This window comes from Sitophilus oryzae, unplaced genomic scaffold, assembly GCF_002938485.1.
Source record: "Sitophilus oryzae breed Bouriz unplaced genomic scaffold, Soryzae_2.0 scaffold_1442_pilon_pilon, whole genome shotgun sequence".
In the NCBI taxonomy this organism is placed as follows: Eukaryota; Metazoa; Arthropoda; class Insecta; order Coleoptera; family Curculionidae; genus Sitophilus; species Sitophilus oryzae.
This window is the reverse complement of record NW_022146107.1, coordinates 6,038,210-6,053,075: the sequence shown is the minus strand read 5'-3', so window position 1 is coordinate 6,053,075 and position 14,866 is coordinate 6,038,210. Positions and strand designations below refer to the sequence as shown.

At 30.7% G+C, this 14,866-nt stretch overlaps 1 protein-coding gene across 16 annotated transcripts in view; it reads right to left on the bottom strand.

Moving 5' to 3' along the window:
- LOC115877133 (serine/threonine-protein kinase MARK2-like) overlaps window positions 1-14,866 on the bottom strand; it is a 136,733-nt gene that overhangs the window by 117,464 nt on the left and 4,403 nt on the right. For all 16 annotated transcript variants that reach the window (XM_030893279.1, XM_030893276.1, XM_030893269.1 and 13 more), the window contains exon 3: window positions 14,145-14,282. In XM_030893279.1, coding sequence (XP_030749139.1) covers window positions 14,145-14,282 — 138 coding nt within the window. The remainder of the gene's footprint in view (window positions 1-14,144; window positions 14,283-14,866) is intronic.

Sequence of the window (14,866 nt, the reverse complement as noted above, 5' to 3'; positions counted from 1 at the left end):
TTTGTTTTGTTAGTAAAGTTTCTCCACTTATGTCCTCTAGGAAAGTAAATATTACTTATTTTATACAGAAAAACAATTATTTAAGTTTTTTGTGTGCATTATTTAATGTAACTATTAGCAAGCATGCCAATAAAAAATCTAATGAAGGATTATTATACACAATAGCAAGTTTCTCCACTTTTGGCCGGCACTGTATAATAGGAAAAATAGACTCTCTTGAGAAGTAACATGCATTTTGTTTGTAAAAACTGTGTTAAAAAACCATCGAGAAATCATCCAGAAATATACCCTTATAAACAGCACTTGAGGTTAAGGCGCATTAAAATACTTCATATTATGTAAATAAAATATATCTCAATAATATCCCATTTCCTATTCATTTCCAAGCTTTTGTACCTTCACTCGCAAGATAATCAAAACCATTTAATTGTTTAAAGCAGTGGAAAAATAAACTGTCTGCAACTGTATACAAAAACAAAATAAAATACTACATCGATGATCTAACGTTTCCATTACTCTCGAGTTCTATTGATGTGTAAAGATCGTTCAACTCACATGACAGAAAAATTTTTCTTTATTCATATGTATAGGTAATCAGACAATAAATATACAGTTATATATATATATAGATAATAAGATTCATTTTTCTATTGTTTATCGGGCTAGATAAGAACACCATGTATGATCAAGAACACTATTAAGGTAGCTACACACATTGTCGCCTTTCTCACAAAGAGACCTAACTACTATTTTACAGGAGAGCTAAAAAACGAAAATGGGGTAAGGTATAAAGCAGCGTAATCAGCTTTATTTAGGTGTATTGGTGAGAGCTGTGTGTCTTAAGTCTTGGTGAGACCAAAGAGTTACATACTTGAGAACATCGAAACCGCAAAGTATCTTAATTAAATTTTATTAGTTCTAAAAGAAAATTTTGAAGGTCTTTTAAGGTGCGATTTTCTAGCGACGTGAATCGAAAAGGTGAAAACTGAACTCATAAAACTTTCATAAATAATGAAAAAAAATGCATTATTTAACTTTTTAACATAATGCATCCTAATCAACCTAGTTTAAAAGAGTATTATTATTTTATTTAATTTAGTTTAACCAGATATTTTTGTGTTCCGTCCTCTTATCTTAATAAACTGCATCAAAAATGAACTTGTGCAGCTTTTAGCTAACACCCTATCAAGCAGAGTTATTGACATTTTTGATGTGCTTGTGCAATAATTCTACACACAGAAACTAGCGTGGAACAGTCAATAACCAAAATTTAACCTTGAATAAATTATTTGCTTGTTCTGGGGATTACCTTAAACCGCCTATATGTTGAAAAGTTAAATAATGCATTTTTTATCTTATTTATTTATTAAAAGAAGTATAGAGTATAGTATATAATATTTAGAAAGCTCATTACAAGACAAATAAAATAAAATGACCGGTAAATCCCCAAAATACTGTAGGATATTAGATACTACATACTGTAGAGTTAGACTTGATTAAGCCGGTCCTACACGATGCGCCCAACGTTGTAACCAATATTTGGCAATATTGCAATTGACAAGTGTGTCTCCTACACGTTGTGGCTAATATTTATGTGTCCAACGTTGAAAGGTGTTTGTCACATAGTGTGGGACCGGCTTTACTCCTAAATTTCAGTTCGAATTAAATAAATAGTATTCGTAATAATATAGTATATAGCATGTATATAGAGTTGTAGAGATAAAAAATACATAGATTTTAAAAACCAAATTAACTGCAAAAACATCCTATTTAAATAATAGAATTTTTAAAGATAGAGAAGTTTCACTACAATTTGATTGTTATTAATTCATTCATTTCTTACCAAGTTAGGTTTAAAACATATATCTTTACTAATTATGATACTGTATAAAAAAAATGTACTCCATATAACGTATAATTTGACTGCCAAACTGTTTTATTTATAACTGTTATTACAAATTATTTATTTAGTTTTTCTGTTATTCTAGTGGTGCTAATTAAGCTAACAAAAAACTACAGTTGCGTGGTTAGTCACAAATTCATGTATAATTTGGTACGCCATTACTGAACAACATAATTACCAAAAAATTGATCTTTTTGTATTTATGTTGTATATTTGTTGTAAGTACAAAGGAATAATTATATTGTAAAAAAATCATTCTATTTATATATTTATAAGCAAATATTGTCATATTATATCGTTTTTAAGTTGTATCATACAAAATAAAAATGTCAAGAAAACATTTTAATATTACATTCATTAGATATAATCAAAGACATTTAATAAAAAATAATATATAAATGTAATAAAATAATATACTGAAATTCAGTAGGATCGGTAATACAATGCGAATATATTGGATTCAAGTTATCTATGCAATGCACCTTCGAAGAATATGAACTAGTACAACAAACAAAAGAAAACCTAATAATAAGTAGTAAAATTAGGAAGTAATAATAATTCGCAATTTAACGCAAAAATATCCATTAAATCATCATTCCTATTATAACGCCCAGGATAATATTTACGATGGACTGTGTTTAAATATAAGAATATACGTAGTTTCAAGAGTAGGTCTACATTTTAAAATAGTCTTTTGATTATTTTTACTAAACACGAAATCGGTAGGCTTTATTCGCAGCCACAACGTCGTAACAAATACAATATGACCAAAAAAAAACGGCGTCAGCGATGACTATGAAATGAAAATCGCTGACATTTTATATGTAAAATTTTATGGGGAATGTCATCGATCGTCCAAGCCAACTGGACGCCGTTTTGTTTTCAATCATACGGCACATAATTGACTTTGTACAGTATACATATTTAATTTTGTTGCACATACACGTAGCTATATAAGCGATACCAAATAAACTTTTAGTTACGTCATCGAGGACGCGACTTTTAAATTCATTGTTGCCAACTATGGACATATTCAGCGCCTAACTGGGATTTAAATTTCCCGCTGTCGATTCAGGTGGTAACTCTGCTGTAAAAAATGTCAAGTTGCCACGTTTATTTATTTGTTTTCTGACATTTAGATTCGCTTCGACAATTTATTTTTGTATTACGAGTTTTTGTATTTAAGTTAATTGTATTGTGATACTTGAAACTTAAAATTTGTTATACTAGCAGATCTTGCAGTCGAAAATTGTTCTTTTTAGAATCGCTTGCAGTGCGAAGTGTACAAGATGCCAAAGCAGCTGCAAAAAGAGCCGTTGCAAAAAAACTCATCGCAACCTTATTAGAATAGTTTGAACGGGAAAGAGGTAATAATGGCTCTTTATGTCGCTTAAGTGCTGTTAAGGAGGTTAAGGAGTTTTGTTGATGTAAATAATATCTGTATTTATAATGAATTCATTTTTATTTCCTAAAATATTTTGATTAAACGAAAATGTGTAAAAGTGGGCAACGCTGTGCCGGTCAAAGGCCTTTTATCAAAGGCTTTTATTGAGGTCTAATTAGCATTTTAATAAAACGTGAGAATGACGTGAGTAATGACGTAAGTTTATTTATTTCCAGTAATTCTACGCAGTCTAACTTGGCATCTTTCTTTTCAGTATGTAATATTTAAAAATTCTGATACAAAATTGCTGAAAATCACCGTTCCGAATCCGGTTCAAGAACGATTACAATTCTGTTGGAACGCAGAAATTATCGTTTGCTAAACGATTCTCTCGTTGTTGGAACGCATGTGGAACGCATTTTTTTGACTGCGCATAAGCGTAACCATAATTATTGTTGTTATGTTGGAACAAACCTTGTACGTTAAGATACCCACCAAATCCCCTCTCTATATTTACTTATTTCTCTGAACCTTGTATACCGTAAAAAGATACGTATAAATAAACTGAGAATTTGAGATAGGGGTAAAAGGCTATAAAGTAACCGAAATTCGGGATCGTGTGTCATTTTAAACCGAATTTATGCAGTAAAAGAAGAGAAGTGTTCTAAATAGTATGTTATAGACACTTTTATCTGTATATATGTACTACATACAAACGTGTGTAAAATAAACCGATGGGCGTTTTAACTCTCTCGAGAGTGTAGAGATACTAATGCTTGTTTGAAATTTGAAATAGGTAAATATAAATCAAATAGTATTTTTGTATAATATATAAATAATTTGTGTAAATACTCAATACCTAAATCGTATACATAGCTCTAATTTAGAAACTTTATAATACACAGAAACAAATTAAAAAAATAATATCTAGAGTAGTGATGGGATAAGTCGAGCGAAAATTGCTCGAGTACTCGATTATTGAAATAACCGGCATCGCTCGATTATGAACGAACGACGAACGCAAGCGATCTTATCGAGCAAATTTGCTACATACATTACAGATTGGCAATATTTTATCAGTATTTTTGGTAAAATATCTTCAAACAATAGATTGTTCTTTTGATTGAGACCGTATTGTTAATTATACGACGTTATCTGTTACGTAACTGTGTGACTAAATTTTACCACCTACATCAACAATGCTTCGATGCATGATCAAGCGAAACTACTCGTCGCTCGTCGCCTGTCGCTTGCCACTATCATCAAAAAGAAGATGCGCTCTGCGCACGCAGCTTACTGCTTGGCGTTACGAGTACAAGTACAAGCGACGGCGACGCCGAAAAACCGTATATTTAAATACGAGCGAAGTTTCGCTCGAGTAATCGCTTGAAACTCGAGTACTCTATTATTAAAATTCATCGTTTTTTTCCATCACTAATATAGAGACACCACAATTATCGCTACATTGGAATATCGATACATTTTCCCAAAGTTTTCTTCTGTTCCATAAAATAATATTAAATATTTAATGAATTAAAACATACAATAATTTATCCATGACACAATTTTTCAACCAAAAATGTGCTCAAAGTGCACCTCCAAAAAATATTAGTATGATTTGTGGCTGAAATAGGCCAGGGTATGTAAAAAAATAACGTTGCTTTAGATCCATTGAAGAAAAAAATACTCCTGACCTTGACCAGCCAACGTAACGTGTTAAACATTTTATTTATTAACTCGTATAAGAACAACGCAATTATGTACAGTAGATTAAGTTTTTATGGAAACAAATCTTATATTCATTACCGTCACCTTGTAAGAATTAAAAGAACCGATTCCTTATTGTATTTAGTCAAAGATAATCGTTTTCTCTGAACAATAGCGCGATATAAATAATATAAATTAATCTAAAATACAAAACTATATAAAGACAAGAAAAATATATCCACATAATTTTATCGAGCAACAGGTGAACGTTCTCTACTTACCTTCCCATCAATGTACTAAATATTTCACATAGTTCAGACGTATAAATAGCTAAAAACTATTTGAAACTAAATAATCAATCATTTTCTGTCCTGATCTATTTAAAGCTAAGTAATAACGCCGTAACTATTTATAACACAGATATAGATTATTTTATTTTTATTGATATAAAAAACAATGTAGTAACTCTATTCACATAATACGGAGCCATCAACAATGAATGAAATAGTTGGCAATACTGTGTTAGAGGATTTCAGACGAAAGTATGTTAATTCGCTGTCATTTTTTAGGCTTTTCTTCATCTCCTTGAAAATTTATTAAGTCCTCACTTTGTTACTTTTGAAATGGATATATTTTTCAAAGCAAAAAACCATCAATTTTTCAATACAACTTCAACCAAGTTCACAACTTGGAAAAAGAATATCAATCACGGCTTATTTTCATACCGGCATTCAAAACAAAATTCGAGACTGAACGCAACCCGCGAAGTAACATTTAATCAATAGAGAATCGCAATTTTGAGACCGTTTTTTAATTAATTAAAGCTAATTAACTAACACTTATTCAATAATTGAATTAGAAAACCTTCAGATTAAATCCATTTATTTCTCATCTAGTCTTGATTAATTTCGCACTCACATTGTTAAGGAAAACGAATTTAAATATGTTCAGAAAATTAATCACATTATTTAATTTTTGGTTTGTTTTACCGATTTGCAGATATCGATATTTTAAATGCAGTATATACAAAATAGTTATATATATACTCTAGAAATGCATAATCTGTCCAACGATAGTTCGGACGATTTCGACAGATGACCATTCAAAAATTGACAGAAAATATAATTCACTTTTGAATTAAAATATCAAGCATAGATATATAAATGTTGATTAGAATGCTCTGCTACCTGCCATAAAGTTATAATTGTTTTGGATCGCATACGTTGCAGGGCGCTGCTATAGCGGTTGTGAAGAATAACCTCAAAAGGAGAAAGAATTTTATTTTGTCAATGTCAGAATTTTCAAAAATTATAAAATCTAAAATTTAAACAGCCCTCATTGAAAATATACCGAAAAGTGGTTAAAGCGTCCTTTTCCAAAGTAAATATTGCTACCTTGTCAGTTCAATTTAAATTTTATTTACGCAAACCTGTAATAATTGTGAAAAGTAGCTTTCCACAACTTACCACACTTTTCAAAAAGTAATCCTCATATTTTCCAACCGTGAAATAATACTGTTAAGCCTGAGAAATATGTCTTTAACTGTGACCCACGTATTATGGTAATTATTTGTTGCCTCACATTGCTGATTTTATAGTTTTCTTAATAGGTATATTTTAGGTCTTTCCTGCATGTCCTTCTATAAAATAAAGTTTTTTTTATATGCAACACACTGTATTTTATTTATAAAATTAAAGGAAAATATTAATACATTTGAATAAAAAATAGTTGGAGACATAATTCCGGAAAAAAACCGAACTTGGCCGAACCGCTCCGAAATTATCAAGTTTTGGATGGCGTCCGCTGCAAGAACAGCGCCAAATAGCGTTTACATTGGCTTTATGGGCACTTTACAATCTATATCTATGATATCACGCAACTGTCACTGTCATGCACTCTATTGCTGGATAGATTATACCACTTCTATAAGCACCGAGTATTCGGATGCAAGAATAAATAGCCTTAAAAATACAGATTCATCTAGACAAGTAAACAGTTGTTGAATTGTCAGATAAATCGAGAGAACAAGATAGTCATTAGAGCTATCTTTTTCTTACATTGGTGAGTGGTCTTAATTCAAGTAAATTATACAGGATGAGTCTTAAATAAGTGCAAATATTTTCACCGGTGGTATATTTCGACCCCAGGAACACATCTATGAGGTTTTTTTTGCAAAAAATGATGTTGAAAATCGTGCATTTTCTTTTAAATATCCCTGTATATTTTCCGAAAACTTTTTAGAACTGCCTGTTCACCACAACTTTTCCGACGGTATTTCTTAATCTCTGATATTACCATAGTTACCGCTTTTCTCTATGGTTACGGCACTAAAAGGAATGCAAACAGAAAAAATCCGGTGGCTCTCAAAATTTTTCAAAAGAAATCAATTTTTTTTAAATTTTCAAACTCAAATAACTCGGTTATTTCGGACTTAGTCGGAAAAATAGTAAAGAGAAAATAAAATATGTGTTTTATCGAGATCTACCAGCTCTGAAAATATTTGCACTTATTTAAGACTCACCCTGTATATTATAATAAACAAATCATAATGACGTACAATTGAGAGAACCCAAATAATATGTAGGTACTGGTTTAAGTATAAAATTATTTATACCAGAAATTGATACAATATACACTTTTCTGTAATCTAAAAAATGCACGTATTCCATGAGAATACTATTTCATATACGATGATACAAGTATCACGATTATTTTCAATAGGATCGAAATTAAAAAAAATACTTCATCCATCTAAATAACAATTTGAAAATATATAATCATCTGTTAGCAAAAACAACAAAATATGAATTCTAGTACACAATAAAACGCGTAACTAGTATAACGTTACACAAATGGCTTGATTGATGTGTTTACGATTTTTTTTCTGCACATTAAAAACTCAAATGATAACGTAGATTTAGTAGACATTACTGTTTTCCAATTATAACACTGCCCATACACAAAAATGCCCCTTCACCTAAACGATACGGCGTCGAAGCTCAACTTCATTAAACTTTCATTTTCCCCAGATCAGAAGATTATACCTTGTCTTCTCTATAGAACTTTGGCAAACAATCATCATTAACGATCCCCGTTTCCTAACTTCATAAAACTGTAAGCCGCAAGAGGCTTGTACGTCGAACACTAAATTGATTACTTTTATAAACCTGTCATGAAAATAAATTATGAAACTTCAAAAAAATTAAACTGAACTACATATACTTCTATATGTTCGATACCACTTAAACTTTTAGTTACGTAATAAATCGAGAGTGCGATTTTTAAATTCATTGTTGCCAACCATGGACATATTCGGCGCCGGGCTGACTAACAGGAATTTAAATTTCCCGCTGGGGATTCAGGTGCTGGCTCTGATGTAAAAAATGTCAAGTTGCCACATTTATTTATTTATTTCCTGATATTTGTTTTAACACTTTCGTTTGGTATTACGAGTTTTGGTTTAAATGAATGTGATAATGTAAGCTAAAAAATTTTACTAGCAGACCTTGCAATCGAACACTGTTCTTTTTAGAACCTCTTTTAGTCCGAAGTGTACAAGATGGCTTAATAGCCGTAAAAAACTCATCGCAACTGTATTAGAATATTTTGAAAGGGAAAGCGGTAGTAATAGCCCTTTATGTCACTTAAGTGCTGTTAAGAAGGTGAGTTTTGTTGATGTAAATAATAACTGTTTATATATTTATAATTAATTTTTGTTTTCTAAAATATTTTGTTAAAATATGCAAAAGTGGGCAACGCTGTGCAGGTCAAGCTTAATCACGTGACTAAAAGTTTATTTGATATGAACTATACTTAATGTACACGTGGAGAAGAAAATTATAATCTTAGAAAGTCGTTCTAAACTCTAGTTATTTTCTATTTAATGTTATTCTGCAAAATAAGCATTTTAAAATGTCTTTAGCTCTATCTAGCCTTCACCACACCCAATAACAAAAAAATACAAAACAATTTTTCGGAACTTTTTTTTACTGAATTACATACTTATATGCAACAACAATAATTCATAATACAATATGTTTCCTCCACTGTATTAGGGAAAACAAAATGTTATTTGACGAAAGTTTGAAACACCTTTGAAATACTTTAACAAAAGTAAGGAATAACCTAAAAACCACTTTAACATCAAGGTGTATCTTTTCTCGGGAGTTTTTTTTATTTGAGTTTCATCACAATAGATGTTTGTTATGTTTGATGTTCGCCTTTGTGTGAAAAAGGTCTTTGCTTTTGGTCCTAATCAACATACCTATGAAATCATGACACAAAGAAAACAAGGTATGATATTGCGCAGGTTTGGTCACTACGTCGCAGGTGATAACCTATGAAATAGTGTTTATTTAATTTAAATCTCACTGTCATTGCAATGTCATGTGATTATTGTTTGTTGGTAGTTACCATAGATAAAAGAAAATAATCTTCTATTAAGATAGATATGAAACTTAATAGTAAAATTTTGGGTCAAAGCGCCTCTCCGTGTTCTTAGTAGAGACTACGTTTAACCCAGCGCCTTCGCCTTTTCTGCTGTAAATATTTTTTATGTTTATATTTGATTTCAAAGCGCCTCTCCGTGTTCTTAGTAGAGACTACGTTTAACCCAGCGCCTTCGCCTTTTCTGCTGTAAATATTTTTTATGTTTATATTTGATTTCAAAGATTTACTTTTAAAGTTACACTGATATATATTAGTATATCAGAGTAACTTTAATAAAACATAAGAATATATATATATATATATATATATATATATATATATATATATATATATATATATATATATATATATATATATATATATTTACAGTTTATTAAATATAAATTTTGACTACAAGGTAGAAAGTAAATCACAATATTTGATAAAACTTATAAGTATACCATTTTTACAGTTAATAAATAATAAAACTATTTCTGACTACGATATTTAAAATTTAGATAGATAGAATATTAAAAAGCATACCGGTATTAGCAGACGCAGACCCAAATTCAATAAAAACCAAAACTTTTCCTGCGAAAATCGGGCTTTTTTCACAGAAAAAGGTATTTTTGATTTATCAACAATCATTGTCAAGTTGACAATATACAGGGTGTTTTCTAATTAGTCTAAAAATTGTGGTGTGATTCCTCATGTGTTCTTAAAACAATTTTTATATAACCATTAGGTCTAAAGTACTTCCTTTCTGATCTACAGGGTGTTAAAAATTTAAAAAATCGATATTTTGCTTAACATAAATGATACACTACTGCTTTTTAAAGAAAATATATTTTTTCTTGACTGGCCATCCTTTTCAACAAAAATTGATCTTTTGAGTTTTTTCTTGTTCATCAAACGGTTGCCGAGAAAAAATAAACATACTTATTAAGAGCCCGCCTTAAGCCGTTTTCTAACGATTTTTTATTTTTTAGATTAATTAGGAAACACCCTGTATATGCATATCACAGGCAACCAAATAAACTAGTAACCTCTAAAAATTATTTTTCCTACCACTAGCGACATACCGTGTTTTTAGTGAGTACTAAATTATTTTATCAAAATTTCACCATATAAGTTTCCAGGCAATGGTAGTTACTCTAGAAAAGATGGTTTTAAGTTGAGAAGTTTTATCGACAATAGTTGCTTTAATTGAACATGGTTCGTCTGCTGGATCTGTGTCTATGAAAGGAATGCGGACAAAAAACATTTAAATATACAGCAATATATTTTTTAGATGTCGCACAGTGTGACGTGGTATATGAGTTAAGGACAAAATTAGATATCTCAAAAATGAGTGAACCAATTTCAATTCTGTAAACGCTGTTTTATTACTTATAGTTTAGACTAAAAAAATACAGGAATACTGAGTAGGTGTGCAATGAGCAAATATATATAGGGTGTTACAATAGTGCGTTATCGGTTGATATTTTAATAACTAACCCAAACTACTAGCGATAGAGAAAAAAATCGCTTAAAAAATTGTATTAGGTTGCATAATCTAAAAATATTTTCATTCATTATGTATTTCAAAAATCTGTCCCAGAGCAAAGCTGTGTTTTCTAATGGAATACCCCGAGGGGTAAACCGCAGAGGAATTATGGTGTACACTATGAAGGAATTCTACAGGAATTCCAAGGAATTACGAGGAATTCCAAGGAATTCCATAGGAATTAGTAGGAATTCCAATTATTTCCGTAAGAATTCCAATGAATTCCAAGGAATTCCTTAGAAATTTAGAGAAATTCCACAGGAATTAAGAGGAATTACAAGCAACTTTATAAAAAATTAACGAACATTAGTAAACCATGAATACTATAATAGGTAGTACTAAATTTAAAGAAAAACCTTTTGCAGGCGATTTTTTACTATCCGTTTTTCGTTTTCGCTTCCAAAATTTCCCAATATCAAATATCTACAGGTTAGATATTCTTTTAATTTAATATTGTACCCTCGATTATACAGGGTGTCCCAGAAATAAGTGCAAATATTTTAAGGGGTGGTAGATCTCGATAAAAGAAACATATTTTCTCTCTATCGTTTTTCACATAAGTCCAAAATAACGGAGTTATTTTACTTTGAAAATTTCCAAAAAATAATTTTTTGCAAAAATTTTGAGAACCACTGGATCTTTTCTGGATTTTCTTTCTTGCAAATTTAATCTACTACCTATGTTGCCATATTATCAAGAAAATATGTTTTTAACTAAAAACTAAATAAATTTCCAAAAAATTTTCAAAAAATTCCGAATTTTCAAAACATTTTGTTCGCAAAAAAAACCTAATAGGCGTGTTTCTGGGGTTGAACTATACTACCAGTTAAAATATTTGCACTTATTTCTGGGACACCCTGTATATCTAAAATATTTTCCAATAGTACGGCCGAACCACCCCCGAGAGATCTACTTATAACGTTCCCTGATTTCGCCATTTTAAAGAAACCCTCATAAGATTTTTTTATTCAGTACTCAGAAAGTGTAAAGTTAATTTTTTCATTTCCTCGGAATAATACCTAGGTATATACTATAGGGAAATTAATACAACTTTAGGTGCACTTCATCAATGATACCATGCGTAATCTTATGGAATTTACTGGTGATCGTATTATGACGTGCAACTGAAGTTTTATTAATTTCCTTTCCTATAGATACGAGTATAACTAGGTACCTATCATTTTCAAAAAATCCCGAGAAAAATTAATTTTAATAAGTAAGTGCCGACATATTTCCAGTATTTTTACCTCATGATCCCCTATTAGTCCTAAAATTTAACTAAAAAAACGTAAATCTCGTAATAGTACTTTTTATTGTTAGATCTAGTACTTATAGAGACATTAGACATTTATAAAAATCACCAGAAAATTCATAGCGGAACTGCGAAACCGAGGTGGCAACGCTGGTTCAGACTGAAAGAGTTACCGAGTTCGTACCAAGGAATTCCAAGGAAGACCTTGAATGATTGACCTTGACCTTGAAGACCAGGAATTCCAAGGAATTCCGAAGGAATTACGAGGAATTCTGAGGAATTATTTGAGTAAAAGGAATTACGGTGTACACTTTTCCCTCTGCGGTTTACCCCTCGGAATACCCTGTATAATTCTTCATATTATTTGGAATCTACGCAAAATTTTAGGCACATTTCATGTATAATATGCTATACCTAAATTCAACTGCTTTCAAGATATTAAGGTAAAATTGGCATTTTGTCTTCTTTAACCATTAATAGTATAATATATATTAATTGTATAATATTATATATTAATTATAATATATGTATATTAATAGTATATTTCTGAAGTTTATCTTGCAACTTGGAAGGTTCATATACATTAATGAGGTTCAATATGTTTTCGTATACGAGCTGCTTTCCATTTCCTTTTGGACTTGTTAACCAAGCTCCTACCAAGTCCTTATTTTGGACTATGACACCTCTAAAAAAAATCATAACTCAGTTAATGGTAACCCATGGTGATTAAAAATTTGTCTGTGACAACACCATTAGTTTATGAACAACTGATAAAAAAGTACAATAGGTGATCACAAGTGATTTTTTTTAAACTTTAAGCAAAGTCGGAAATGCTAAAAATTACAAATAAACATGAACAGGAAACTTTAAACCGTTATGAATCCTTAACTGGACTTAGTGCAAAAAGTAATATTAGGTAGCAATATGAAGTACTTACCTTCAGGAATAGAACCCATTTTGATTTTATCGAAAAACCCAAAACACTTAATTATAAACACAATTAATTGGACAGGTAAATAATTGCGTTTATTAGCTTAAAATTTGAAAAATCTTGACATGTCAAAGTTTATGCGCGCAGAGAAACAAAAGCATAGCCAACTACGATTTGCTATTATACTTACGTTATATAGTGACCAATATTGTATCCAAAGATATTATACAAATTCTCATATTGCATAGTTTAAAATTGCGTTTGGTTTGAATTTTGTCCATTACACGCCACACTGTGCGTCGACTTGACGAGTACGTCACCGCAAATCGCTCCGCCCACTCACTTTATTGGCTACTTGCAAATTTGTCGAATTTTTATTGATGGGACGCGTCGTCTAATTTTTTACGAAAAACATCGAGAAAATATCGTTTCCCCTCTCACGGATACCCCGGAGCTACAGAACGGACAGACGTACTGTAGAGATCAACTTTTGGACTTAAATCATCCCCGCTAGAGTAACTTTTCAATGCCAGTGACATTACAAAAACAATAAACACCTTTTCATAGGTGTGTTAATGAGGACTAAAGGCAAAGGCAAAATTTTAATGCTAAATTTGCTGTGGATCATCAAAAGCTGTCCTCATCAAAAGCCAATATCTCCAATAAACATATATTATTTAGCAGCCATTTAAATGAATCAAAAATTAATCTATTGAGAAAAGATGCATTTAGATGGTAAATTGGTTTTTAAATTCCTTACTTTGATAAACTATTCTTCAGTACCTAAACCATAGTATTAAAAACTAGGATTTGTTGTGAACTTTTTGGAACTAATTGCAAAAAACTAGGGGATTTTTTAATAAAAACATTAGGCATTTCCATACCTCTCGTCACGTCTTTTTTGATAAACAGTTTGTACAAAGTTCGTAAATAGAGAAAACTATGGTATATCTATCTGTATTCTCCTGTACCTTAGAAATCTAACTGACGTACCTTATTGGTCGAACTTGGAGCATGATAATTATATGACCTAGAACTTTTAGTGGCAACTGTTTCTCCTGAAGTTTTGGCTGGAGTTTTGGTGGATGATGTAGCGGGAACGTCTTGAGTCACTGTATTAGTTTTAGTAACCTTTAAAAAAAGAATTATCAGTAATAAACCAATATAAACATCAGCAAAAGATTTTTACGTGTATAAAAAATAAAAAATATAAGAAATGCGCATGCGTACGTAAACGTTTACGTGTTTGTAGGCCGACTCGATCGTATGCCGTTGTTCTCTATTATCACAATTAAACTGATATAAAGTGTCAAATTCAACGAGCCTAACCATAGTTTCTCGATATATAATACTTACAAGATATAACTTTTAAACATTTTTATGTAATTTGCAACGTTTGAAGTGTTTAAAAACCTTTTAAAAACTTATGACGTTTGAAAAAACATAGCATGTTCTATTCAGAGTAAAAATCACTTTTTGTGACTCGCCTGTAATGTCGTAATGTCAAACGTACGACCTCGCCACAGAAAGTCTCATTTTTACTCTTAAGAAAACAATATATTATATTAATTATTTATACAATTATTAGTTACTCATTGTACTAAGATTATATTTAGCTTAGATATATTATCTCCATTAAAGTTGAGGGGTGGAACCTTTGGTGTTACACAGCAAAATAAAACACTAAATCACCACAATACACCAAAACACTTTTA